Source organism: Equus przewalskii, chromosome 26, assembly GCF_037783145.1.
Source record: "Equus przewalskii isolate Varuska chromosome 26, EquPr2, whole genome shotgun sequence".
Lineage (NCBI taxonomy): Eukaryota > Metazoa > Chordata > Mammalia > Perissodactyla > Equidae > Equus > Equus przewalskii.
Genome location: NC_091856.1, coordinates 20,650,678 through 20,677,603, shown reverse-complemented (window position 1 = coordinate 20,677,603; position 26,926 = coordinate 20,650,678). Strand labels below are relative to the sequence as shown.

General features: G+C 47.0%; 1 protein-coding gene and 1 long non-coding RNA gene across 2 annotated transcripts in view; one reads left to right on the top strand and one right to left on the bottom strand.

Annotated features, from left to right (window-relative positions):
* The window catches only part of LOC139079699 (uncharacterized), a 71,226-nt gene extending 45,646 nt beyond the window's left edge, over positions 1-25,580 (top strand). The window contains exons 2-4 of the long non-coding RNA XR_011533555.1: positions 22,776-22,834; positions 23,218-23,332; positions 25,131-25,580. This is a non-coding gene — a long non-coding RNA (uncharacterized lncRNA). The remainder of the gene's footprint in view (positions 1-22,775; positions 22,835-23,217; positions 23,333-25,130) is intronic.
* Positions 1-26,926, bottom strand: part of PAPPA (pappalysin 1) — a 236,698-nt gene that overhangs the window by 15,232 nt on the left and 194,540 nt on the right. The window contains exons 16-20 of the mRNA XM_070596239.1: positions 26,409-26,619; positions 25,575-25,746; positions 16,582-16,729; positions 10,954-11,063; positions 1,128-1,199 (exon numbers count right to left, since the gene is read on the bottom strand). Of these exons, the coding sequence (XP_070452340.1) occupies positions 1,128-1,199; positions 10,954-11,063; positions 16,582-16,729; positions 25,575-25,746; positions 26,409-26,619 (713 nt within the window). The remainder of the gene's footprint in view (positions 1-1,127; positions 1,200-10,953; positions 11,064-16,581; positions 16,730-25,574; positions 25,747-26,408; positions 26,620-26,926) is intronic.

The following is a 26,926-nucleotide window of genomic DNA, read 5'->3' as shown; positions in this document are numbered from 1 at the left end:
CCATAGGCAGGAGGTGGCCTAGTGAAGGAGAAAAAGCATCAGCCTAGAAGTCAGGAGACCTGGGTTCCTGCTTTGGCTTTGTGTCTGGTATGCTGTGTAAGCTTGGGCCAGTCCACTCCCTCTCTGGCTCTCTTTTTCCACTCTATACAACAAGTGAGTAAGGTTTGATCACACTGAGAATCCTTCCAGTTTGAGTATTCCATAAAATTCTAGACTTGGCCACTGTCTAGGTCTCAGTTTCTCGATCTTTAAAATAAAAGCTTAGGTTTAGATCATCTAGAAGAGCATTTCTGGTTGTGATAGTCTAAGAATTTCATCAAATACAAAGTTTTCTAGAGCTAGTCCTTTTCACCTGGATATTTCTGAGTGGGCTCTGGGGTGACCACAGAGATTTGGACATCCCACTGGATGTGATCTGGGGCCTCCTTTTCACTGCCAGCTGAGAAAAACCATGCACAGAATGTCTCTTATTTCCATGGGCACACTGCCTTGAGAATACGGATGACAGTCCAAGTACTCTAGCCCTGCCCCTCCCAAGCTTAGCACTGATCTCCGAAATGCCAAGTTCCAGGGGACGGCTCAACTGTGAAGTCAGAGAATTGAAGTGTCAGAGAGGATCTTCCACTTTCAGCTCAATGGTTGGGTCTACGGTGTCCATATCACTTCTGGGGTTGAATGACAAACATGTGTGGCAAAAGGAAGTGATCTGTAAGTAATGGTCATCAGTAAAGTGGAAATTTAGAAAAAAATAAACTGCCTCATGTAGTTCTGTGCAAGTTAAATGTGATGATGTTGGTAAACTGCCTGGCATATTATAGATGCTAAATCAATACGGCCTCCCCCCACCTCTTATCACCCTTACAGATGCAATATTACCTTAAAAACACACTTCGGAGCCAGAAACACCTGGCTTGGAAGCCCAACTCTGTTACTCATTAAATGTATTTTTGACTATGTTTGTTCATATTTCTGTGCCTCAATTCTATAATCTGTAAAATGGGCTTGCTGCTTCCTGTCCAAGAAATCTGGTAAAGGGATATTTATAGCTCTAGGAGGTACAGTAAATGGTAGCTATGATTAATATAACAATAACAATAGTAACAGTAGGATCATTTCTAGGGACTCACCTCACAGCCTTTGACACAGTGAATCAGAGCAGGGTGAGGATACCACTTGAGACCAGCTGTGCAGACAACTCTCTGCAGAGAAAGGGAAAGAGAGGTCAGATAGGTTTGGGGCTGGGAGGGAGCCATCTCTTTGTTAGCACCACATTCAACCACCCCACCTCTTCCTGGATCTTCCAAATCCTGACCTCACCCTGGCACTTACATGAAGAATTAGCCCAGGTACTTGCAATAACAGGAGCCATAAGATTAAAATAATATTTGTGTTTGTGTAGGTGTCATGATTCTGTATTTCCCTTGCAGGAATAAGGGCTGAAGAGAAGCAGAACTGAGGGATAGAGATATGGTCAGAAAGGCCCTTCAGAAAATTCTTGGCTGATGTTTGACCTATGGATGGAGTTGGGGATAAGGCGGGCAAAGGAGGAAGTGTAGAGTGTATGTGTGTACACGTGTGTGTGCATGTACATGTGTGTTTGTGTGTGTGCATGTGTGTGGCAACAACAGGAAGATGAGAGAACAGTGTGGAGCAGGGTTTCCCAAACCATGCACTGAGGACCACTTTCATCATAATCACTGTGATGAGCACGTTAAAAAGGCGGATGCTTCAGCACCACCTCGGAGCTAATAAATCCAAATCTCTGAGGCCAGGGCCTGGGACTCTACATTTTGAAAACAAGCCTCTCAGATGATTCTGATACACATTACAGTTTGAGAGCCATGGGCTGGAGGATGAATGAACTAGTCTTCCACTCGTAACTCTTACAGACCCTTCCTGCCTCCACCAGCAGCCATGCCATGAGGGCCTGCTCACAATTCCCTGAGGTCGCCCACACTTTCATATCCCTGTGACTTTGTTCTTGCTGTTCTCCTTCATTGAAATGTCGTTCCCCATCTTATCACCTGGAGAATCCTTAGTTACCTTTAAATTTCTGCTCAAGACTTACTTCCTCCGTGGTGTTTTTCTCAACCCCCTTGGGCAGAGCTTATAGGTATGCATATATGTATTTATTTCTAGCTTCCTTTAATAATAGTTATTGTTATTATGATATTGACAACTAAAATGTGTTGAGTGTGTTCATGGTGCTAATTACTTTATGTATTATCTTACTTATTTCTCGCCACCATGCAGTGAGGTGGGCATTAATCTCATGTCATAAGTAGAATTAATTCCCCAAGCTCTATAGCTGTTAGGTGGAGAAACCAGGATTTGAAATCAAGCAATTGTTTTGGAAATGATTTAAGGCAGCTCATAACATAAAATCCAACATGATGATAATTCTTAAAGTAGGTGAAAAAACAAAGATAAACAACAGTAGGAAGATAAAAAAGCATCAGGAATGGGGCTAACATAACAATCCTAGAAGCTCCATTCTCTATTCTGCTGTAGATGTCTTACTTTTCATGCCAGATTACAATGATTTCTTTAAAAATAAAATAAAATAAAATAAAAATAACATGGAGGCAAATGCTTAGATTTGCAATGAGAGGTAAGTTTCAGGGACCAGCCGTGGAAGTCTATATGATCAGGGCTTGCTCTCCTGGCTAAGTGCCAATTGATTAATTTTGATTAAGAAATGAATAGTCACTTGGGCCAGAAGGTGGAAAATCCATGTGACCAGCCAATTTTCTCCCTGCGGGCAAACTTATATGGGAGCCAAACTGTAATTAGGTTTATGGTGAGCTTGGAACAAAGGGAATTACATGATGATCTGGCTAAGACCGGGTTGGGTGCCTTTCTTCTCTGCCCCACAGCATCTCCGGTTCACCCTTGGGTCTTCCATGTTGGGAATGGTGCCTGACCCAGTAAATATTTATGTTATACATGAATAGATCCATCTCAGAATAGAGATGATTTTATCAATGAACAATATTTTCTTTACTCGTCTTCCTGTCTTCTGGAGCATCAGAAGATCATTACAATGCCTAGCACAGTGTCTAGTTTACAGGATCAGTTTAGTCTAGATTGAATTAAATTAAAGATCTTGGACAAACAATGTAACTTGAAGATTTGCCAACCAGTCTCACAATGTGAAATCAATTATCTAGCCCCCTACTGCCTCTACTGACACTGTCTACCTTCTCCCTGTCCACATACACACAGTGATATATGGGAAAGACCTTAGGCATTGAAGTACAACAGATGTTGTTGCAATCCTGACTTGAAATTGTTTTGTAAATTTCCACTCTGAGGCTTGGTCCTTCCATCTGTAAAATGGGTAATGAAAATGTGATAAGCTTGTTATGATGATGCATTGAGATAAATGATGTGGAAATGGTTAATCTAATACCATCCTTAAGGTTCTTGAGGACAAGGCCTAGGTTTTAGACTTCTCTGTCTTCCCTCAGGATCAGGCATGGAGCACAGTGAACAAATACATATTGACCAAATGAAGGAATGTGAGTAGCTCCAGGGTTTCTTCCTTCCAGCTCAGCCACTTATTTTGGGGGGGAGGGGTAAAGAAGCTTTGCCCTGAGCTAACATCTATTGCCAATCTTCCTCCTTTTTGGCTTGAGGAAGATTAGCCCTGAGCTAACATCTGTGTCAATCTTCCTTTACTTTGTATGTGGGATTCCTCCACAGCATGGCTGATGAGTGGAGTAGGTCTGCACCCAGGATCCGAACCTACAAACCCCAGGCCACCAAAGCAGAGTGCACGTAACTTTAACCACTCAGCAATGAGGCCAGCCCCGTCAGCCACCTTTCTTGCCCTTCACTTCCTGGCTATGGGGCCAGAAGCAGTGAGAAAATCACCTGCTTTCATCCTCTGGGAAGTTTTAACCAGACTTTCATCTCTGGGTCTTAAAATCTGGTCCCAGCACAAATTCAGAGATGTTGGAGGGACATTTAGTAATGATTCAAGTAGTAGAAAACAGTAAAGTTAGGATCCACAAGGGATTTGATGCCCATCCCTCCCCCTGTTTATTTGAGAGCTAATTTAATCCGTCTGTAGGAGTGTCTCGGTGTGGTTGTACAAGTTTCTGTCAGTTGAGGTTTACCTGACGTGAATTCAGAAAAAGGACTTTTATACTATCTGCATGGGCCTATTTATCTTTCCAAGAGTTTTGGATTTTCCACTATTCCTCAGGGCTGCATGCCCCACCTGTCTCACTACAGGGCCCCTCTGTATGTGAGGAGAACTGGGAAAGGGGACAGGAGCAGGAGCTGAAGGAAAAGCTAGGCTGTTTACACCACAAGTTGGGAGAACCCAGATGAGGCCCCTCAAATGTCAGCCTTGTTCCTCTTGATGCCACTGAGACCTCCAGCCTAGTCAGAGTGCTTTCAGACATGTTTTATAAGATGGCTTTCATTTCCTGTCTTGGTGCATAGGAAGAATAGACTGTTTTTTCTTCCTGGCTACAATGACCATCAGCATAAACACCACCATCATCATTATCTTCAACAACACCAGCACTACCACTATCATCATCAACACTACCACCAGTACTGCTACCATTACCTCCACCAGCATCATCACCATCACCACTATCATCATCATCATCATAAACACCGACACTACCATCACCACCAACACCACCATCATCATCAGTACCACCAGAACCTCCACCAGCACCACCATCACTATCATCATCATCATCAATACCACCAGCACCTCCACCACCACCACCACTGTCATCATCTTTACCATCAACACCACCATCAGCACTACTACCATCACTTCCACCACCACCACCACCACCATCATCATCATCAACACCAACAGCACTTCCACCACCATCATCAACACCACTACTACTGTCAACATCATCACCACCACCAGCACTTCCATTATCACCACCACTATCATCATCTTCATCATCAACACAGCACCATCACCAACCCCATCATCATTATCCTCATCCTCATCAACACAAAACCCTCTATTGACCAAATATTATAGTCCCAGCCCTGTGCTCAGAGCTTTCATCTATTTAATTCTTACCGTAACTATGAGATAGGTACTATTTTTGACTCTGGTTTACACAAGAGGAAACTGAGGCACAGAGAAGTTAAATAACTTACCCTGAATCATGCACATAGGCAAAAACAGTCAGGAATTAAACCCACATCTGTCTGATTTCCAGGTACATATTTTCAACACTATACTCTCCTTCAAATTCCCCTAGTCCCTGAAGCTTTAAGTATAAAATAGCTTGCCCTTTTGATCAATGGAAAGACCACAATTTAGAAAGGTAGAGAGGCTTTGAGACAAACGTAGGAGGAGGCAGTGTCTAAAACATGAAGCCCAGAGAAGATGGGCCCCAGGCAGAGTGAAAGACATGTGAGAAAGCATCTTAAGAGAGCCTCCTCCTTCTGAGGTCCATGTCTGACACTCCTTCTGATATCTTCTAAGATGAACTCCCTATTCTCCTCATTTTTTGCTTGATTTTTAGGACCTTCTGTGAGTAAATTATATCATTTGACTTATTTTTGCCTTTTGTTATTGGTTACTGAGCTTCTGGTTTTCTTCTGGGTAAGTTTTTAAAAAGCCTATGCATTTTCCAATCTGTATGCCTTGTGTTTGAAGAACACCTGCCATTTGGAGGTGCATAATCAATGTTTTTGAATGAGTCAATGAACAAATGATCAAATGAGTGAATGGACAAGTGTGTCTATGAGTAGATGAGAAATTGCTGGATTCTAGACACATCTCTCTATCTTCCCCTCCAGGGCACATATCTCCTTCTATACATCAGATAGACTGGACTTCATATTCCCTCAGAACCTCTGACCTTTATACACTTGGCAGGGTTTTCCACAGTGCTGCCTTCTCTTCAAGGAATGAATTCTGCATCTTTGTCTGCCAGTGCTGCATAGGTTTATGGTTTATAATGTGTAAGGTGGTTGCCTTGCAGAATGAAATGCAGGAGAATTAGACCTGGGTTCAAATTCTAATTCAACCACATTAGTTATGTGAATGGGCAGTGACAACTTCTCAGAACCTCAGTTTTTCATCTGTAAAATGGTGTTAAACTTATCTCATTGGGGTGTGGCAGAGACAAAATGAGGTGGCATATACGGAATTGCCTAACAAATAGTGCCTACATATCACAGATATTCAATAAATGGTGATTTTCCTTTTCTTTCCTTATTTGCCTCCCTCCCTCTCTCCTTTTCTTCTTTCCTTCCTTTCTTCTTCTCTTTCCTCCTTCCACGCTTTTTCCAAAAGCCATAGTAAAAGCCAAGCTTCCAGCTTTTGAGAGGAATTATCACCCTCTAAGGTTGTGAACTTCGTTTTCTATGGGGAAACTTTCCCAGCACCCCTGCACAAGTGGAAGAGCAGGACCGACTGGAGGTACTCCTTATGAGTGGCAAGAGAGAGGCTGCCACCCTGAATTCTAGACGTCCAGGGATAGAAGAGTCTATCTCATCCAAAGGCTGCAAGCCAACAGCTTCCAGGCTACACAACCCACAGAAATGTTTGGTTTGGCCACAAAGTGATTAACAGAAGTCAAAATTATTTGCCAATATTAAAAAAAAATGAGAAATTTCACATTTTAAAGACTCCAGATTTCTTGTACTCAAGAAAAATGGAAAATCTGGCCACACCGCACCTACATTTCCACAATGCCACACAAGGCTAGAGTATCCTCCTTTGGAAGCAACATGTGTTTTCCACACTTCACCACAGTCTCCACCATTCCCTGCAGTCTTTCCAGCACGGACCTTGAGGGGCATTTCCATCCGTCACTGCATTTGTATTGTCTCATTTATTAGATTAGAGCAAGACTTTTCTGTATCCCTATCACTTTCAAAAGTGCATATGTATGTGGGTGGGTAGAGCTTCAAAGGAAGAGAATTTTTAAAAAAATAAAGGGACAGAGTGTTTTTCTTTATGAAAGTAAAACTAAAAAGTTATAGTACACCTGAAACTAATATAATGTTATCGGTCAATTATGCCTCAATAAAAAAGAAAAATAAGCAAAACCAATAGAAGTTACCTTGGTGAGGGGGCACATTGCCTGGCACAGGGAGGGGAGGCCCCTCTGGGGAGTTGGAAAGGTCCTCATCTGACTTGGGTAATGGTTTCATCAGCGGACACAAACATAGAAATTTATCAAGCCTTATGCCTAAGATGAGCATATAAGTTATATCTCAATAAGAAGAAAAGAGCTTCGACTGTATTTGTAAAATCTTATTTCTTAAGTTGGGGAGTATATTCATGGGTGTTTGTTATAGTTTCTTTAAGTCTTTCCATCTGTCTGAAATATTTGCAGTAAATATTACTACTATTAATAATTTGTCTAGATATTTAATAGACAGAATGATGGACTTGGCCTGCTTCACCCATTTATTCCATCTGCCTGGTTCTCATAGGTGTTGAGTTTGTGACTCTCCATCTGGGCCCATCGTCATTTCATAGATGGGGAAACTGCAGCCTAAAAAAGCGATAGTATTTGTCCAAGGACATATATAGCAAGACGGTTCCTGGCCTGAACTAGAACCTTGGTCACCCAATTCAGCAACCGTAAATATTTAGTGAGCATCTACTATCTGCTAGGCATTGAGGGGCATACATGGTAAATAAGATGACCCTGGGCCTACCTTCATAAAGGTCACTAGTACATGGCCTCAATGTCGATACTGCACTCATCTAAGAGGTCATCATTCTCATCATATATGCCAATACATTCAGAGTGCTTACAACAGAGCCCATCACATGACAAGCACCAGTGGTGGGTGGGCTGCAGCCGGCTTGCATGAGCTCACAAGGGGCACTAGTGCCCGTCTCTTCCCACCCTTGTGTGCAGTGATGGAAACCTAGAAAACAGGACATCAGCTACAGTGGTAATATTTACACCACAGTAAATGGCAAATGCTACCAATCAGAGTTGTTTGGGGGGAGCCAGCTGTTGACCATTTACCAGCACATCCCTGGTAAGCAATCAGTAAACATTTTGCCTTTATTATTTTCCTTGTACATTCGACAGAGGCTGCATGGGTAGCTGGAGTAAACTGAGCTGCTCTTCAATTCCTTAGGCAGTGCCTTCCATCTCTGAGATTCCATTTCCTCCACTGGAAAAATGGGGAGACTAATACCCACCTCATAGGGGTGTGTGTGTATGTGGGTGTGTGGGGGGTGGGTGTGTGTGGTGGGAGGGTGCAAATACAGAATGAACAGTGCCTGATCCAGTGCCTGGTTCGCAGTAGGCATCCCTTAAATGTCAGTTCTCACCTCCCACTTTCTTTTTCTTTTCTTTCTTTTTTTTTTTTTTTTTGAGGAAGATTAGCCCTGAGCTAACTACTGCCAATCCTCCCCTTTTTGCTGAGGAAGACTGGCCCTGAGCTAACATCCATGCTCATCTTCCTCTACTTTATATGTGGGACACCTACCTCAGCATGGCTTTTGCCAAGCGGTGCCATGTCCACACCTGGGATCTGAACCAGCAAACCCCAGGCCGCCAAGAAGCAAAACGTTCAAACTTAACCGTAGTGCCACTGGGCTGGTCCCTCGCGTCCCACTTTCTTACCCTGGGGACATAGGTGACAGCAGTTGGAGCAGAGCCTTGTCCCCAACCATCTACCTTGCACGGTCACTAGGAGGCGGACCCTCAGCAAGCGGAGCCACCCCGGGCCTGCTCTGGCCTGGCCACGCCTGCACCAGCAGCTCTATTCTGTAGCTCTCACCACACCACGGGCAAGGGTGCAGCGGAGGCAGCTTTTCTGCCTTATTCCTGGAAATCATCAATCTCTGCCCTTCGCCCTCCTCCCTTTTTCTACCACATTTTTTTCCTCCTGGATAATGAGGCCTCCGGAGACTGGTGGAGGTCTGAACCTCGTTACGGCTCTCTCGGTAGGCTGGCATCAATAAAGGCCAGCAGACCAGGGAACTGGGTGGGGGCTGGGGCAGGCAGGCGGCGGGTGGGCAACTGGGGAGTGGGGCTTGCAGGCTTTCAAATCCCTGGATTTATTTCACAGTAAATTATAACTGAACTCTTTAGTGCCCGGGGCTTACAGAGGGAAGGGTGGGAATTCACCAGGGGTGGGGCAGAGAAAACGGCTGAGTGGGAGCTGGGCCAGGGGAACCTGGTCTGGATTGCAGGCCAAGACCTCCAGGACTGGGGTGTGAGGGAGGTCTCCTGTGTCTGCTCTGTGTGGGAGTGGAAGTCCCCTGCCTTTGGGTGTGTGGGAGTCAGGGTAGTGTAGAGGAAGGGGAGGGAGGTATGGAAGGAGAGCTTGGAGCTGTGTGACCCTGGCTTGGTCCCCTCCCTCTCTGCAGCTCAGTTTCTCCAACTGTGCCATGAGGGGCTTGTGCTTTATGATCTCCAGCTTCCTGAGATTCTGACATTTGGGCCCTGTGCATGCTCCTGAGTGGGACTGCAGATCAGCATTCATTGGAGCCTTAGGTGAGAAGCTATGCGGCACTCTGGGTGAGAAGTGGGGAAGGCACATTGAGTAGGGAAAACAGATGAAGAAGCCTGAGTTAGGGAAAGGCAGCTGTCTCATGGATGCGTGGGAGAATCAGAGGCAGAGAGACAGAGGGACACAGAGAGGATGGAGATGGAGGCAGAGCGTGGATGGGAGGGAGGAGAACAAGGTGATGGAGGTGTTGAGAGAGGGAAGAGAGAAAGAGTGCAAATAGAGGCAGGAAAAGGAAATAAAGTTGGAGATGGGGGCAGAGAGCTGTACAAGAAGAGCAAGAGGAAGGAGAAAAGAGAGGAGGAGAAGGCTGGGGTGCTTGGGGGAAGGGGCCTGGCCAGGCCCAGCGCCAGGTCCACATGCCCAGAGTGCTGAGTAAGCCCTTGCAGCCATGCCCTCAGCTCATTTGAGAAATAGTATACCTAGTATCGGGTTCTGCCCAGCTATCCGGAGTGTGATCTGCAGCAGGAGGGCAGACAGTGGTGTGGCCTCCCAGCACACCAGGCAGAAAGGCTGGTGGAGAGAGACATAGCTGAACCTCGCCCTGCACCCCCTGCCTCCTCTCTCACTTTCTTCAGGGTGAGGAGCTAGTGCCCAGAGCTCATACATGAAGACTGGGATCTGTACTGCCCTGGAGGACAAGAGCGGGGTCCCCCATCAGCTCTGGGGACCCCAATGGATCCAGGTGACACAAAGAAAAATGGGTGTGGTCAGTCTCAAAGCAAACCAGACAGTGACACTGGCTGCCAGGGGCCTACATGGTCTTCTGGCGAGGGGCATGCCAGCCTGGCACCATGGGAGGAGTTCCAGGCCTACTCTGGGCTCCTGAGTCACTCTGGGATCCCAGCGTCCGCAGTAAAGAATGCAGACAATGACCTGTCCTCCATACAACCATTCTGAAATTTGAATGCAGTCTTGTGTACTAAGTGCCAGGCACGCAAACATAGCAGGTGCTTCATAAACAATAGGTGTTCCTCGTTCCCCATATCACATATTAATTGCTCTCCACCAAACAAGTAAAGCATGGAGAAAGATACCAGGGATCTAGGCTGTGTGATGTGGAAGGCCTTCCAAGGCGTTATCCTAGAGAAGTCAAACAGCACCATCCTTATGAGTACGGACTTGCCAGTTAGACAAGCTTGTGAGCTGACTCTGCGCCTTCTACCTATGTGTTCTTGGTATCTCAGTTTCCACATCTGTAAACTGGGGACATTAGTCCTCTTATTCCTAGGCTATCATCAGGATTCAGTGCGACAGTAAATAAAAAGCACAGGACCTGACAGAGGGAAAGTATTGAATCCTTAAGGACGGGAGCAGTGATTGTGAACAAGTCCCCACCCCACAGAGCAGGTGTGCTGAGTAGATGATTTAACGTATGTAAAAGGACTAATGCAGAACTAGGGCACAGTAAGTGCTCAACAAGGTCATTTCCCTCCCCTTAGCTGCAGGTGGGCAGTCCCGGTCACTCACCTCCACCCGTGTGGGGTTCAGCCAGTGGGGGATGTCACGTACAGTCACATTCATTGGCAGGATGATAGACTCGCTGTTGTGGTCCAGGCATGAGGTGGCACACTCCGACCCTGAGGGGAAGCAGAGTGCAAGGTGGTGGCTGAGCCCCGTGGGCTGCTCTCATACAGTGCAGGCCCTGCCGCTTCCTGGTCCCCAGTGGACTGGGCCATCCCATCCTTGAGGGCAGTGGGAAGGAGTGAACTCCTTGGCAGGGCCGCCTCTGGTCTCCCTGACCCCATTCTCTTGTCTCCAATCCAGCTAGCACCCAACGCCATGCTCATCGGCCCTGAGCCCAGTTTGGTCATGCTCCTCCTCTGCTTGTAAACCTTTCCAAGATTCTCCACATCAAGGACAAATTCCAATCCTCTTTGCCCAGCATTCATGGCCTCCCATAGTCTGATCAATCTCATCTCCCATGAACCACCTTCACGCTTTGTTGGTCCCACCAGACTGAACTCCACTTGGTTTTCCATCTGAGTCTCACATTTCCTCGCCTCTGGTACCTCTGCTTCTGTTCACCCCTTCTCCTAAATCATTGCTCCCCCATATACCTTCTCATGGTCAAATCCTATGGGTTCTTCAAGGCCCAGTTCAAATCTTCCAAGAAGCCTGCCCTGATTTCTGCAGCTGAATGAAAGCAGTGTTTGGCACTGAGGAGTCTTGCTCCAGTGCTGGCCTTACCCCCTCATACCTCCTTTCATAGTTACTCTGATGCCCTGGGAGGGCAGGGATGAGGTCTATTCATATCTGAGCCTGACTAGGTGCCTGACATGCAGGGATTGATCAGTAAGCATCAGTCGAGTGAATGGGGAGCAGATAAATGCAACACCAGCTTCTTAGCCCCATGCTTTGTCCTTGCAGAGGGCTTGGATTCATGCCTCCCCCGTGCCTCAAGACCCTTCCCACTCCTTTTCAACTAGCGCATTACTAATGATCCTTCAGACCTCAGTCCAAGTGCCACTTGCTCAGAGAAGGCCTACATGCTTTCCTGACAGTCCAAACCCTCTCATGGTCATCCATCACAGCATTTGTCACATTACCACTTCCCATTGGTGACTGTTATGTTATATCAATAGCTCTCCTCCCAGCTGGACTGTAAGGCCAGCACTGTCTGTGCTCCCTGCTATGCCCAGAGCCTGGCATTGTGCATGGCAGATGGTAGGTACTCAATAAGTATTTGCGAAATTAATGAAAGAGATGATGAGTGATGAATGTATAGATGAATGAGGTAATGAGCAAGTGAGTGAATGAATTAATGGCATGAGGAGTGAATGATGAATGGGAATTTAGGTGTCTTATGAAGCATTAAGTGAGTACATAAATGGATGAGGAATGAATAAATAACTAAATAAATTGATAAAGGGATGAAAAAATGAATCTGGTAATGAGTCAATGAAGGCATGGATGACTAACAGGGACAGGGTGAGTATACAGAAGCCATCAGTCCAGAGACTTCTCCGTAAAGACAGTTGACTTTCAAGCTGTGGCTTGGCAAGTTGACCATAATTTGCCTCATTCATTCTCTGCCCTGACCTCACACATTCTGAAGTCTCCTGAAAATCAAGCCTATCCCTTGAGATGTCCCCAGGATTCCAAAAAGGTGCTCATTCATGTGGGCAAAGAACTGACGTGTCAGAATCTGACCAGGGCCCTAAGGAGGTCACTCCCCGCCTCAGTGCCAAGACCACCCTTGAACACTAAGTGGTTCACAAGAGACAGTCAACTCTTAGTTTTAAATATGCTATTCTATTAGCCATTCTAAAGGCTCCCTTCCAATGTTTATACATATACAATGTGTATATATATATATGCACACACATGCATACATATATACATATACATACACATATGCTTATAGAGATAGTTTATCTATCCAGTGCCCTTCCTGTTACCGTCTCATCATCCTCTTCAGTCTAAGAGACTCACGAGTACTGAAGAGGAGACGAGGGTGGGGGTAGCAGGGCCAGGACAATGTTTACAACCTGTTCACTTTAAGTATGGGAACACTGAGCCCAGAAGCGGGGAGATTCCTGGCCTTTCCAGGTAGTTTTCATATGTCCCTCATTCTCCTGCAAACCCAGCCCTGTGAGACAGGTGTCACCACATCCATATCACAGGTGAGAGAGCCAAGTGCACAGAGCTCAGGTTACAGAGGTGGCTAGTAGAGCACCATGAATGAAAACCCATGTCTCTCTGACTTCCAAGCCCAGAGACAGATACACTGGAGCCATATAGAGGAAAGAGAAAGGAAGGCAGCAGTGGAAAGGGATGGAGATGGATGAAGGGCCACAGGAGAGAAAAGAAATGGGGGGAATGCAAAAAGACAAAAAGATGAGTGATGAGAATAAGGGGGAAAACCACTGAGCTGTCAGAGAGACCTGGTGGTGTGTGTTTGTCATGAGATCAATTCGAAAGGAGGTTTTAGGGAGCAAGGATGAAGCAAGGCTGTGATGCTAAAATTCTTTTGAAAAAAGAAGATGCAGACTCTGAGAAATAGACAAAGGCTATCCTATCCCAAGAGGGCAAAAAAAGGAAAAAATATGGTCAACACAGTAGGCCATTGCTGCCCTATGCAACAGTCACATCTTAATTTCTTTCTCTGCATCTCCCTCCTCTGCACTCCCTTCCCCCATGCACAGCTCTTGGGCTTCAAGACCAGGCTGCTGTGTTGTGATATATGAGCCCTAATTGGCATCATTACAGAGCAGTGATCTCACCAGGCCCACCCCCACCCCCACTCCTTCCCTGGACGAGGAGGGAGGGTGGCAGCTGTGGTGGCAGCAGCAACTTTCTGATGGCTCCTAGCTGCCACAGAGCCAGCCTCCCCAAGCTGCTTGGGGAGGGGCCCAGAGAGAGCCGCTCTGGGTGGCTCCAGAATGTGCCCTCCAGCCTCCAAGCCCGAAACACCGACACCTATCTCATCCCTGTTTACAAGGCCTTAGAGCAAATCCTTCTCCTTGGTGAGGTGGGCTCTCCCCAGGGAGGGGCTCCACCTGGGAGGTGAGGAGAGAGCTGGGAAACCCGCTTTCCCTCCTTCCTTCTCACTGTCTCCCTCAGTGTTCCCTCGTGGCTTTTTCTCTCATAGCCCTCCCCCATGTGCCCCCACCCACCCTGGATAACCATAGTCATGAAAGGGCCTGCACGGCCATGGGAACATGGGTACGGGGGAGGGGAGGGAGATTCAGGTTCCAACGTCATACAGACTTCTTTCCCTTTCTGTTTCAACCATGAAAGAGCTCAGTGGGTAAAGAAATGCTTCTGTCCCACCCCTGCCTATCTCTAGACTATTCTGAGGACAAGTAGAGAGCCAGGCCTTATGGCTCATAAGTGTGTTGTGAGATGTGCATGCAATGCACGTACAAAGTGGCTGTGTAATGCATTTGTGAACATGTTTGTGAGCTATGTTTTGTTGTTGTTGTTATTGTTGTTGTTTTGAGGAAGATTAGCCCTGGGCTAACATCTGCTGCCAATCCTCCTCTTTTTGCTGAGGAAGACTGGCCCTGAGCTAACATCCATGCCCATCTTCCTCTACTTTATATGTGGGACGCCTACCACAGCATGGCTTGCCAAGTGGTGCCATGTCCACACCCAGGAGCCGAACCAGCGAAACCCAAGCTGCCGAAGTGGAATGTGCGCACTTAACCGCTGCGCCACCGGACCGGCCCCATAAGCTATGTCTTTGAGATGCCTTTTGCACATCTTTCTGTGTTTGACATATTTCAGGAATTAAGATGTGTTTGTGCCTGTGACATATGTGTCCTTATGTGTCACATGTGTGCTATGTGTAGCTGTGTGGGCACGTGTTTGTGTGAGTTATGTATTTGTGTGGTATTTGGCTGAGGTGTACATGCTAGGCGTGAGTTTACCACATGATGTGTGTGTTTGGGTCTATGTTTGGTTATTAAGCATTTGTGCTTGTGTTTGTTTATGCAGGTGTGAATATGTTTGAATGTGCCAGTGGATGCAGACATGCAGGAAGTCTGTTTTCATAGGGTTTTTGTTTTTCTTCATAGAAGTCACTTAATCAGAATTTTTCTCCCAGGGCCGCTTAATGCCAGTCCTGAGTGTGATTGAATATTCACTTGTATATCCTAATTGAGTTGGGGGTAGGGACCCCAACATAGACATAAGTGTCCAGAGCCATGCATGCCCATCAGGGATGATGGAGAAGAGAAAGCTACGCCCTTGGGTTGGAGTAGCCCGTGCTACTCACCACTGCTACACTGTTGCCCCAGTCTTCTAGAATGCCTATAGTGGCAAGCCCTACAAGATCATACCTCTCTGCAACTCTCCTGGTCAGGGTCCTTTGGATTGGTGGCTCTGCAGGATCTTAAAGTACCTTCTGAATCATCAGAGAGAGCACGCACTATGGTGTTTTCTGACCCACACAGAAGCAAGTGCTCTGGACTAAATGCAGGAGTGCTGATTCCTACTCTAAGTTTAGGTGAAGAACTTCTGTGCTCTGAGGCTATGTGTTTCCATCTTCAGAAGGAGGTGGTCAGGCCCCACGCACCTCCACTTTCTGATGGCAGGGCTGGCTTCTGGACAGGAAGTGATAACGCTCGTTCTGCTGGGTACAGAACATGCTGGCTCTGTGTGACTGAGAGTGAGTGTGTGCACAGATAACCTTCTGCTCCAGACATCCCCGGTGACTGTCCCATAAATCACATTGGCCATGAGAAGGACGTCCAATTCCCTGAGATTTTCATCATGGTCAATTAGGGAATCAGCCCAAGAGGTCAGCCTCACTGCCCTCAACTGAGGTCAGACTCAATGCACGCCCAGTTCCCCAGAAAGCCTTGGAGCCCATGATTGATGCGTCTGTCCAGACGCCTGGTTCCAACGAGGCAAATCCCTGGCATCAAACCCCAGGTTGTCTCCCCTGGCTGTGAGCAGTTTATGAGCTGGCCTATCACCACACAAATAATATTTTGAAAATGCTATTTATCCTCACTTTGGATGCCCTGAGACGCCATGGAAAGAACTCCGGCTTCAGAGTAGGAGAGATCTCAGGATACAGGGCATGTTCTGTTACCTCTTTTAAGTCTCAATTTCTCATCTATTCAAGGTTATTGAGACCATAAGATATAATGCCTCTAAAGCGCCTAGTCAGGGCCTGACCCTTGTAGGTCCTCATGAATGATTAGTATTATTCAAATTTTAAGGTTAATAAAGGCAACCACACTCAACCATAATCACTTTCTGAAATATGATGTGTGCTTTCCCATCTCCTTCCCTTTGCCACGTGGCTCCTTGTGTCTGGAATGCCATTTCTTGCTCAACAAACTCTTTCAAGTCCCCCGCATAAGTGTCCCTTCCTCTAGGAGGCTTCCTTGTTCCCTGAGGTGCTGGCCAGCTTTTCTGTACTCAGGTGTAACTATGTACTCTCACCTGCCACTGCTTCATAAACATTCATGGCCTTAACTCTCTTTCTAAGAGGCAAGGTCTGGTCTTATTCATCTTCATTTCCCCAGTGCCTCACACTGAGCCTCATCTGGTAGAGGTGCCCAATTACACAGCAAGGCACTAGCCTCAAGGGCCCGGAAGGACTTGCCCCTCCCACTATTCACCCTCATGCACCCATCATACCTATGGCATAGCCTTGGGGACACTGCAGTTTGAGGTTGCTGTTGAGCTGGTCCGGGGCTGAGCACTGGCCTTGCATCTCCTGGCAGACATGGAAGGAGCCGCTCCAGGTGCCATCCTTCCGGCAGTGGATGACGTTGCTCCCACGTCCCTGAACGCCACAGAAACACAGTTAGGACCCAGAGAAACTCCCACCCTCAACATAATGAACCTCTCCAAATAAAAGGGAAACAATTTCTCATCTCCCCAGAGCTCTGAAACTGTTCCCAAACAATTTCTTAACAGTGGTGGGAACCCAACCATCCTAAAATAGAGGCACTGTTAATGTCTCCATTTTATGGGTGGGGAAACTGAGGACTCAGTGTAGGAAGAAGCTTGCTCAAAGCTTCCCAGAGAGCCTAACTCCCAGGTTTCCTAAATCCTAGCTTAGTGCTCTTTCAGAGATTTCAATAAGAAGAATTTATTTTGTTAGTTGGTTTTTCTTTAATTGAGATGGTAGGGGCCCAATGCACCCCAATTCATACACTGAGTAAGAACATGGGTCCTGGAGCTGTTAGGAGGCAGGTAGACATCCATGCTTGCTCTCTCTCAGCCAATGAGAAAGCCTCCCATGTCAGGGCTCTGCCATATGCTGAGCAGGCAATGTTGGCCCAGCTGTGCAGTTTTCTCTTCCAGGGTACCTCCTCCCTCCCCTTTCCCTTCTCTCTCTTCCTTCTGCTCCGTTCCATTCCATTCCACTCCAGCAATAACAGCACAAGAGGATGGTATGGGGATATTTCTGTATTTGCCCTCCCCCCAATTCTTTAAAATAGGCAATATACAGTTTCTCAATCTTCTGCAAAGTGGCGGGCAAATGCAGCTTCAGACGTGGTCCTTTCTCCGAGCACCCTTTCAATGTCTAAGATTCTAATGGCAAGTCCAGGTCTACAGGAATTTCAGAACTGCCCCTGAATTCAAGGGCATTTCTTAGTGCCCACTCTGTGCCCAGCTCTGTGGGGTCCAAAAGTAAAGTGAGTCAGTATCTGCCCCATTGAGCCAGTGGGAGAGACAGTCATGTGAGCAGCCAGCCACGTCAGTGTCACTGTGCTCGGTGACAGTGCTGTGAGTACACAGGGAGAGTAACTGGTTGTGAGAGGACAAGCAGCGAAGACCTATTAAAGGAGGTGATATAAGGAGGTGATATATGGAAAAGAGTTTTCAAGGATGCATAGAATCACAGGCAGAACAGGCATGGAAGGACATTTCTGGAAGGCCAAAGGACATGTGCAAATGCAAGGAAGTGGGTGAGCCGCAAAACAGAGCCCCCATGTGGTTCTGGTCTTGTGATCCACGGGGAGAAACAGAGGAGGATGAGCTGGGAAGGCAGATCAGGTGTGGGGACTTATGTGAGCTGATGGAGTTTGGACTGTACCCCTTGGAGATGGAGAACCATGGGTGGTTTCTGCACAGGGGGTCCATCTATCTGAGAACAAGCTGTGTATATTCTCTCCCTCTTCAAGTTTATGATCAGAAGAGAAATTCTGCATGAAGCCAGAGGAGCTGACCGTGCTCCACCAGTGCAAAAACCTATGGAATGGCTCTCATACCCTTCAGCTTCCATTCAAACTCCCATGTCTGGGCTCTAGAGTCCTCACAGCCTTAACCCTGCTAATTCTCCAGCTTCTTGCTCCCTACAGCACCACCACCAACCTTGAACTTCAGTTTAAATTGCCTGCATTCTCAAATGCACCATATGCTATTTCATACCGCCATGTTTATGTACTCACTGCTCCTTCTATCTGCTATGCATCTTCACCCAAATACCTTATCTGCCCTGCCCTCTTGCCCAAATGCCTTATCTGGCACAAACCATCCTGTCCTAATGATGCCCCAATTCTACAGAGCGTACTACTTTAAGGTCTCTGGCACATTCTGTCTCTTTATTTATCGTCTGCTCCCACCTAGATGATGTGCTCCTCAAGGTACCCTATTCATCTCCCTATCCTCAAGGCCTTCCACAATGTTTAATAGATCCTGGCCACCTGGTTCATTCATTCATCACTTAATAGATATTTTTATTCATTCAAGAACAGTTTAACAAAGATGGGGTGAATACGTAGGGAGTTATGGAATGAATTTGTTTAATAAACAAGAAGAATGAATGTGTGGATGAGGAAATAAATGAAAAGTGAGTAAAGGAGGAAATGAGTGAATGAGGGAATAAATGAATGAGTGCGTGTGTGAGGAAATGAGTAAACTCTTTGAAAGGACTAATGCAGGATGAAGGTCTCTTGTCTGAGAAAACAGCTGCAAGGAGACAGGATTCAGAAGAGAAAGCGGGCCCCTCTCTGGACCTCTCATGGGCCAGCACAAGGACGGTCCAATTGCAGTGGAAACCTCTGTGGCATGGGAGCATGGTGGCCCATCCCAAACATGCAGCTGCAAGAGGATTTGCAGAGTCCACCCCTAGAAGTTCTGTGTGAGCTCAGGGAAAGTTTAGACAGCTTCATGTGGCTTCAGAGAACCCTGAGTCTCCCTCCAGGAGCCCCAGACCCCAGGCCTCATGATTCTGCAGGGCCCTCGAGGGAGTAGAAATTGACCCCAATTTCCTGGATCCTTGGCCTGGGCCTATGATGCATTTGGCCTCCAGCCGCTGAAGGGCTGCAGACCTCAGCACTATGTGGGCCAGAGCTGGCTGGGGAGCTCAGTTTGCAGCAGAGAATGTATTAGAACTAGCTAGATCTGTTCAGGGAATTTCAAACTGGGGAGACTCCACCATAGAAAGTGGGAGCACAAAGGCACTGGTCTTGCTGCCTCCAGTCTCTCTCCCTCCTGCCCAGTTCATCTGGCAATTTCTGCTGCTGACTAAATCTGCTTGTAAAAGATGGCACCCTTCTGCTAAGACATCTCAGCCTTCCAAACAAGTCATACTCATGGGCTGGCACTCCAGAGCTTCCAAAATGGAACCCAGATGACATGCCTAGCCCCATCTCTCACTATGCACATGTCCTTCCTTCTAGGCTTGTGGTCACCTGGTCTCTCCTGCACACTTCTCTTGCTTCCCACTTCCTTTGCCCTTCCTGTGCTCTCTGCACTGCAGACTTTTTGGAGCCTCTCTGGATTTTCAAATCCTCCTTTAGGACTAGCATTTGGTGCGTTAGGGCTCGCCTACGACTTGGTGCAGATCCTTAGTATACATCCTTGATGTCAAGTCTAGTTCAACCATAGAAGACCTGATGTTTAAGAGTCCAATCTGGGAAGACCGAAGTCCACTGGCAAGAAACGCACTGGGTGTATTTGGCTCTGAATGCACAATTCTGCATGCTAAGGTGAAATCTCTCACAAGAGGGCTGAGCATCATTTGGCAAAATGTTTTGCCTCTCTGTGCCTGTGCACATGTCTGTCAAAGAGCATGTTGTGCTCTCTCAAACTCTCTTTAGCTCTACAGGCCCACAAAGAGCTCAGGGCCTATAATAACTATATTATCAAATACCGATTATGTATCAAGTGCTTTAAAGGCATTTAAAAATCCTTTTAAAAACAGAATAGCAATTATATTCCTTTTAAAGACTTAGAAACTGAGGCTCAGCTAAGAAGTGAAAAAGTGAGTTTTTAAATGATGCTACCCCAATGGTTAAGAGCATGGACTTCAGCCAAACTGTCTATGTTCAAATTTCAGCTCTGCCACTTCCTAGCCGTGTGGACTTGGGGAAGTTTCTTAATTTCTCTATGCCTCAATTTCCTCAATGTTAAATGGGAGTCCACTACGTGAGAGAGAGAGACATCACATGGATCGAGTGAGTTAGTTTACGTGAAGCATTTAGAACTTAACACACATACCGGCCTCTCTGTTAGCTAAGGCTCTTAACCTCTCTGCTGTACTGTCTCGAAGGGAACTTCAGAACCAACCCAACCATTGCCTACATTTTAGAAATGGCAGCAGCCAGAATGGTGAGGCAATGTGCCCAAGTCATGGAGGCTGCCCATGCCAGAGTCGGGTCTTGACTGTAAATCTCTGTGCCTTTTCTACAATGGAGGGGAGAGGAGAGGTGAGGAGAGAAGGAGAAGGAAGAGGAGAGGGAGGGAGGGGAGGAGAGATGAGGGGAGAGGGAGAAATAGACTTCTTCTCCTTAGTAGAAATGAAAATAAACAAAATAATGTGGCAGCATCAGAGCAAGACAGAACCATGCAGGGCAGGACATAATAGTTAAGCTTTGGAGGCATCCTGATGTAATAACAGGCACCTCAGTTCCCCTACTTCCGTGCTATATAACATGAGCAAAGCACTGTGCTCACTGAACCTCAGCTTCCTCATCTACAAGATGGGACAGTAATGCCAGATACTGTCGGGCTTAAATGAAGCCGTCTGTGTAAAGCACTTAGCCGGATGACCAGCACGAAGTAAATGCTCAATAAATTGCAGCTGCTGTTAATTGTGTGCCTCTGTTCCCAGCCAACACCCTTACAGGCATTTTGTTTCCTTCAAGTAAGGTACAAGGATGACATGCAGGCCCAGGAGTAAGGATGGGCAGAAAATCTGGCTTGTGCAATGACTCGGTTAGGAGATCTGAGACTTTGTTTAAGATCTGACTCTATTTGGTGGCTTGCTGTGTGACTTGGGGTAAGTCCCTTCTGCTCTCTGGGCTCTAGTGGTCCTATCTATAACATGAGTGAGTTGCAGTGGGGGGATCTCTGAGGTCCTTTCCACCTCTAACATCACATAAGTCTGTGATGTTTCTGACTTCCTCTAGGAAGCTCTGGGTGCTTGGGTAAGCATTTGACAACCCAGAGCTGCTGCCCCTGCTTGTGGAGGCATTGTACATGTGAGAGCTATGCTGTGTCCACAGCAGAGCCGCTAAAGGCAGGGGCCAGCTGCACGCCACTAGCGGCGGAAAGGCTTTTACAGCCACCCGCTGTGATCTGTGCAATGAACTGGGGGCCTATTGATTCCACTCCCTCCCTTCCTTTCCTGTTCCTGCTGAGCTGCTGAAACCCACCATTAAGTGCATTACTTGGTCCACAAGGCACTTTTAGCCTCTTCCTCTCTCGCTGCAGCCCCTGTGCGTGCATCTCCCACAAACCCTGTCCCCATCCCAAGAGGGACTATTCCCCTAATCACCTGGAAAGCCCCCACAGTGCTGCTCACACGGAACGGCCCTGAGTTGCCATCTGGGATAGCTCAGTAGGGTACCTAAGCGGGACTAAATGCTGACACAATTAGCACTTCTCCCCAGTTGCCTGCGGATGGGATGCTAGCCTGGCCTGGAACTGTCTGGAGGCAGCAAGAAGAGCAGGGCTGTGGAGTCAGTCACCGCCACCTCCTAACTCATCACCGTGGGCAAGAATTCAGTCTCCCGATCCTTCTGTCCTCATCTGTAAAATGGGGATGTTGTTTCTTCTTCAATGTGTATTGTGAGTTGTTGAAATGAAAGAGAGTCTGCAGCCCCAGTTTGGCATCCAGGAAACACTTAAAAATCAAAAAGCGGTGATTATGAAGCTTCTCTGGCTTGGTTTACAGGGATATTAACACTATAAATTCCAGAGCAGAATTGCCCAATATGGTAGCCACTATACAAGTATGGCTGTTTACATTTAAATTTGAACTCTTTAAAGTTAAGTAAAATGTCCTACTTAGTTGCTCACTCCAGCCACATGTTGAGGGCTCCACGGCCACACGTGGCTAGTGGCCACCACATTGTACAGCACAGATATGGAAAATTTTCATCACGGCAGAAAGTTCTACTGGGCAATGCTAGTCTAGAGTCTATATATCCTACTGGTTTATTTAAGTAAGAAATCAGGTTTCTCAGAGCCAGCCCCGTGGTTGAGTGGTTAAGTCTGCGTGCTCCACTTCAGCAGCCTGCGGTTTGCTGGTTTGGATCCTGGGTGCAGACCTAGGACTACTCATCAAACCATGCTGAGGTGGTGTCCCACACGGAGGAACTAGAAGAACCTACAGCTAGGCTATAGAACTATGTACTGGGCGCTTTGGGGAGAAGAAAAAGGACGGGAATACGGACAACAGGTGTTAGCACAAGGCCAGTCTTCCAAAACAAGCAAACAAACAAACAGAAAAAACAAATCAGGTTTCTCTATGGTTCATACTGTTCTCCCATCCAACATCTAGGCTTCATGCATGATAGGTATCCCCTTCTTTGACTTTCTGGGGCTAGCTGCTGACAGAGGGCTAACTTTCAAACTGTTGCCTTTGTTTGCAGGTTCTGTAAGAGCCCACATGGAGCTTCAGGGATTCTCTCCTCTGGAAGTGACCTTAAAGGCAAGCTAGTTCATTTGTACCTTCTAGGGCTGGCGTGTCTGGTGGCACAGGCTGTGCACTGCACAGTTCCCCGGGTTACTCACAGACATACCCTGTTTTCATTACCTCATTTAATCCTGACAAATAAACTATGAGGGAGGTAGTATTGTTTCCCTCCATTTTATGCACAAGGAAACTGAAGCTTAAAGAGTTAAATAACTTGCCTCAGTCCTTCCGCTAGTAAGTGGTGGAGGCAGGATTCGAACTCAGAGTCCAGATCCGGCATCATACTGACTGCCAAGGAATGGACGAAGTGGAGGTTTCATTTGTCAGTTTGCTTTTAGTGGCAGCGAGAAGGGAGTATGCGAATTTCCCCTACAATAGCCCCTGTCCTCTCCTGCCAGGATCTGGAACTTGTTTGGAAAGCGAAGAATTTCTGCTCCGTGCAAGCTGTTTGATTCAAGACGCTCCGGGCCGTACATTTCTGCTGTGTTTACAGGCAGCAAGAGGGGATCTGAGGTGAATACTAGATTTGGCTCTCGGGCCCCTGGTCTGAGGGTAGAGGAAATTCATTTGCAGTACAAACTAGAAACGTCAATTGTATGAGGCGCCCATTTGGCAGGCGCTCCCTCATTCTTTGAGCCGACAAGCAATACCCTGCTCCTTTCCGTCTAGCCTCTCCACCAGTTGCCAAACAGAATGGCTTGACTCGTCTGATAAATTTACATTTTCCTCTCCTTTAAATACAAACTGGCCATGAAAGGTACTTGGCAGGCCCCAGGCAGACTGGGTTTCAGTTTGATAGCACGACCACGGCCAGAATATTATTTGGCTCAGCAGTTTGGGTAACTGTTAGCAACAGTTTTATGTAAGGGAGTGAGAGGGAAGTTGATCAGCCTGCGTGAGGCCGTAGTAATCTCTGGCCTTCGCATCTTCCGGCACTGGCTTCTGCTTCCCTAGCAGTCGAGGATGGGAAGGAGTGATACACAGACGTCCATGAGTGTACACTATCAAGGACTTTCAGGCAGTGCCTATTGATTCAGTCTGTCCACAGCTGGGGGGATGTGGATTGTGATTCTGAGTCAGCCGACACCAACTGTGTCACCTTGGGTGGTGGAGAGACTTCTCTGAGTCTTAATTTTCTCATTTGGAAAATTGGCCTGGATGTTCATCATGGCTCTTTGTCATACCAGGTCATTTCCTGAGCACCTACTAAGTGTCTGGCACTGTCCCAAGTGCTGGAAACTTGGGAAGATTAAAGATTGGTGAAAGATTTCACAGCCCAGGGGAGAACGTGAAGTGAATTATAATGCAGTGTGGACAATGCTGTGAAGGGGGAATCCCAAGGAGGGGCACTGAGCCCAACAGTAGAAGTGACATCAAGAAAGGGGTCGCGGAGGAGGGGAGGGATCTGAAGGATGACGAGGAGTGAGGCAGCTGGAAAAGGTGAGAGGAGCTCTTTAAGGGAGAGAATGCAGAGGTGAGAGGGAGATCATCTCATCTCGCTGGTGATGGAAGAGAGGTCTTAAATGCCACCCTGAGGAGTTGGGATTTTATCCCAAGGGAGATGGGAGTCTTGGTTCCCAAAGGGCTTAAGCAAGGGAACTGTCATGATAAGATTTATGTTCTAAACAAATCACTCTGGCTGAAATGCATCCTACAGAGAAGCAAGGGCATAAATGCAGGGAGATGATCAGGAAGCTTCACGGGGGTCCAAGAGAAAGATGTTGGTGGCCTGCATTAGGGTGACAGCTTTAGGAGATGTCTTGGAGGGAGACTGGGTAGGACTTGGTAATTGTGTGGCTGTGGGAGTGGGATTGAGAGCAGGTGAGGCTGGGGGTTTGGCAGTACCTGGCATTGGTGGGCAATAAAAAAGACCAAGAAGCACTGACTGCCGGTGAGACCTGTGCTGGGACCCAATTGACTGAATTCTGGCCTCACCTGGCTGAAGATCCTTGCACACCTGTGAAACAAGGGGTTTGGGGTATCTATCAACCCTAAATGGTTGGTTCTGTCAAGGTGGAAGTCCTTGTGGATTTAAGGCTCCTTTGGAGCCAGCTGGCCTCTCATGTCTCTTTTCCATTCTTGGTTCCTTATCCTCATATCGGGTGTGGAGGATATGCATAAGGATTAAGAAAAATTCATTCACAAAACTCCCTCAGCAAGGCAGGCAGGAATGTTGGACTTTCTCTCAGTTACATGTGGATTCAGATAAAATTCAAACCTTGCCATCTCCTGCTGGTCTCCCTTTCTTCCATAGTGTTCTCAAAACTGTACTTCTGGTCTAAATGTGGTTCATTTTCTCTTTATGCTTTAGGAGCCAATTGATGTCTCAAGACCAGGGCAGTCTTGTGGTTGTAAGGACTCCAGTGACCAACATAGTTGGTGATGGTGGAAGAAAGTTGGCAAAACAGCCCCGGTCAATCCTATCAGAATAACTCAACCCGATCAATTTCATACCTTGGGATTCCATATATGCTTTCCTTTGTAAGGATTCCCATACTAAAAATTTTTCAAAGCTAAGAATCTCTTAACAAATAAAATATGGTGTTACAGGAAGAAAAACGAGGCTGAGAGAGATTACAAAGGAAGAGAATTAAAACCCAGTTTCTTAACTTCTGCATCGGTGATATTGTCATTATACAATTCTGCCATCTGTAGAGAGTCTCCTGGAGGAAGTGATTCTTAAAATATAAGCCCGTCTTTGGTAAGCAGATAAGAGAGGGACTGAAGTACTGATCTCAAGTTCAAGGAGTCTTACCTGGGCAGCATCACTGTCTTCGCACTTGATCCTACACTCACTGTTGAACTGGAAGCCATTAGTGCACTGGTAGAGCCCATGGAATTTCGGTGGAGGTGGGTCACAAGTCACAGGAACACAAGCTCCATCCTGCCAGCTGCCATCTTGAGTGCACTGAGTCTTGAAGGCCCGTCTTCAAGGAAGAGATAAAAGAAGAGACATCTCAAGGACCAGATGGCTAGACCCTTGCCCTACCAAAACACACAACTTTCTCTGGAGCCAGCTGGCCTCTCATTTCACTTTTGCATTCTGCCTGTCCTATTGGGTGGTGGGGGGCGTCTGTAGGGATGAAGGAAAATTCATTCACAGAACTCTTTCTACGGGGGCAAGTAAGAGTTTCAGACATTCTCTCAGTTACATGTGGCTTAAAATTAAATTCAAGCTCTGTGAGCCCTTGTCCTTTCCCTTCCTTCAGGATTGTTCTGATGGGTGCTGGCACAATGAATACCCATAGTAATCGTTTACTGAGCAATGACTACGTGCCAGGCACTTTGCAAGCACATTAGAGACACATCCTCATTTGTTCTTCACAACAATCCTGTGTGGTAACTGTTATTATCATCCCTTCTTATTGTTGAAAAATAAAAACCCAGAGGAGTGAAGTTGCTTGCCTGGGGTCACACAGCCAGTAGGCAGCTATTAACAATGTCCTTCTAGATTCCCACAGGACAGGAATGTGATGAATGGTGGGTGTTGACTCCAGCAAAGATAGGAGTGCTTCCTTCTAATCAGACATCCAGACTGGGCTCTCCTCCTCCCCAGAAACTGTGGGTTGATATTTCTGGCTGCACTTACTTCTTTGACTTCCGAGAGGAGCCGGGCACGTGGTATCCAGGTTTGCACTTGTACTTGCAGAAAGAGCCCACCTTGTGCTTGTTCTCTCGGCAGCGGGCCGTCTGAAGGTCTGCATTGGGCACCGGGGGTGGAGCTAGGCACATGAGCTCGCACAGGGCCTCTGGGAAGGACCACAGTCCATCCTCCATACAGGTCAGGAGGCTGTTGTTGCCTGAAGGACACAGACAGGCAGGGTTAGCAGAGGGGGGTGGCCTCTGACAGCCAAGCTAATTCATGGGCTGCCAGGACTTCAGCCAACGTGAAGAACCAAAGGATGTTCCTCCTGGAATTCTGGACCCTTCCACTTACAGCTGAGGAGCCTAGGGAGATCAAGAAGCTGCCATGAAGAAGAGGAGATCAACTTGGGGAGTGACTTACCCTAGTCTACAGTGAATTAAAACTCCTGACTCTGAACCTCTTATATTACATAGGAAAGAGACGTTCATGCTCTTTCCATCCATCATCCTTGCTTTGCCAGG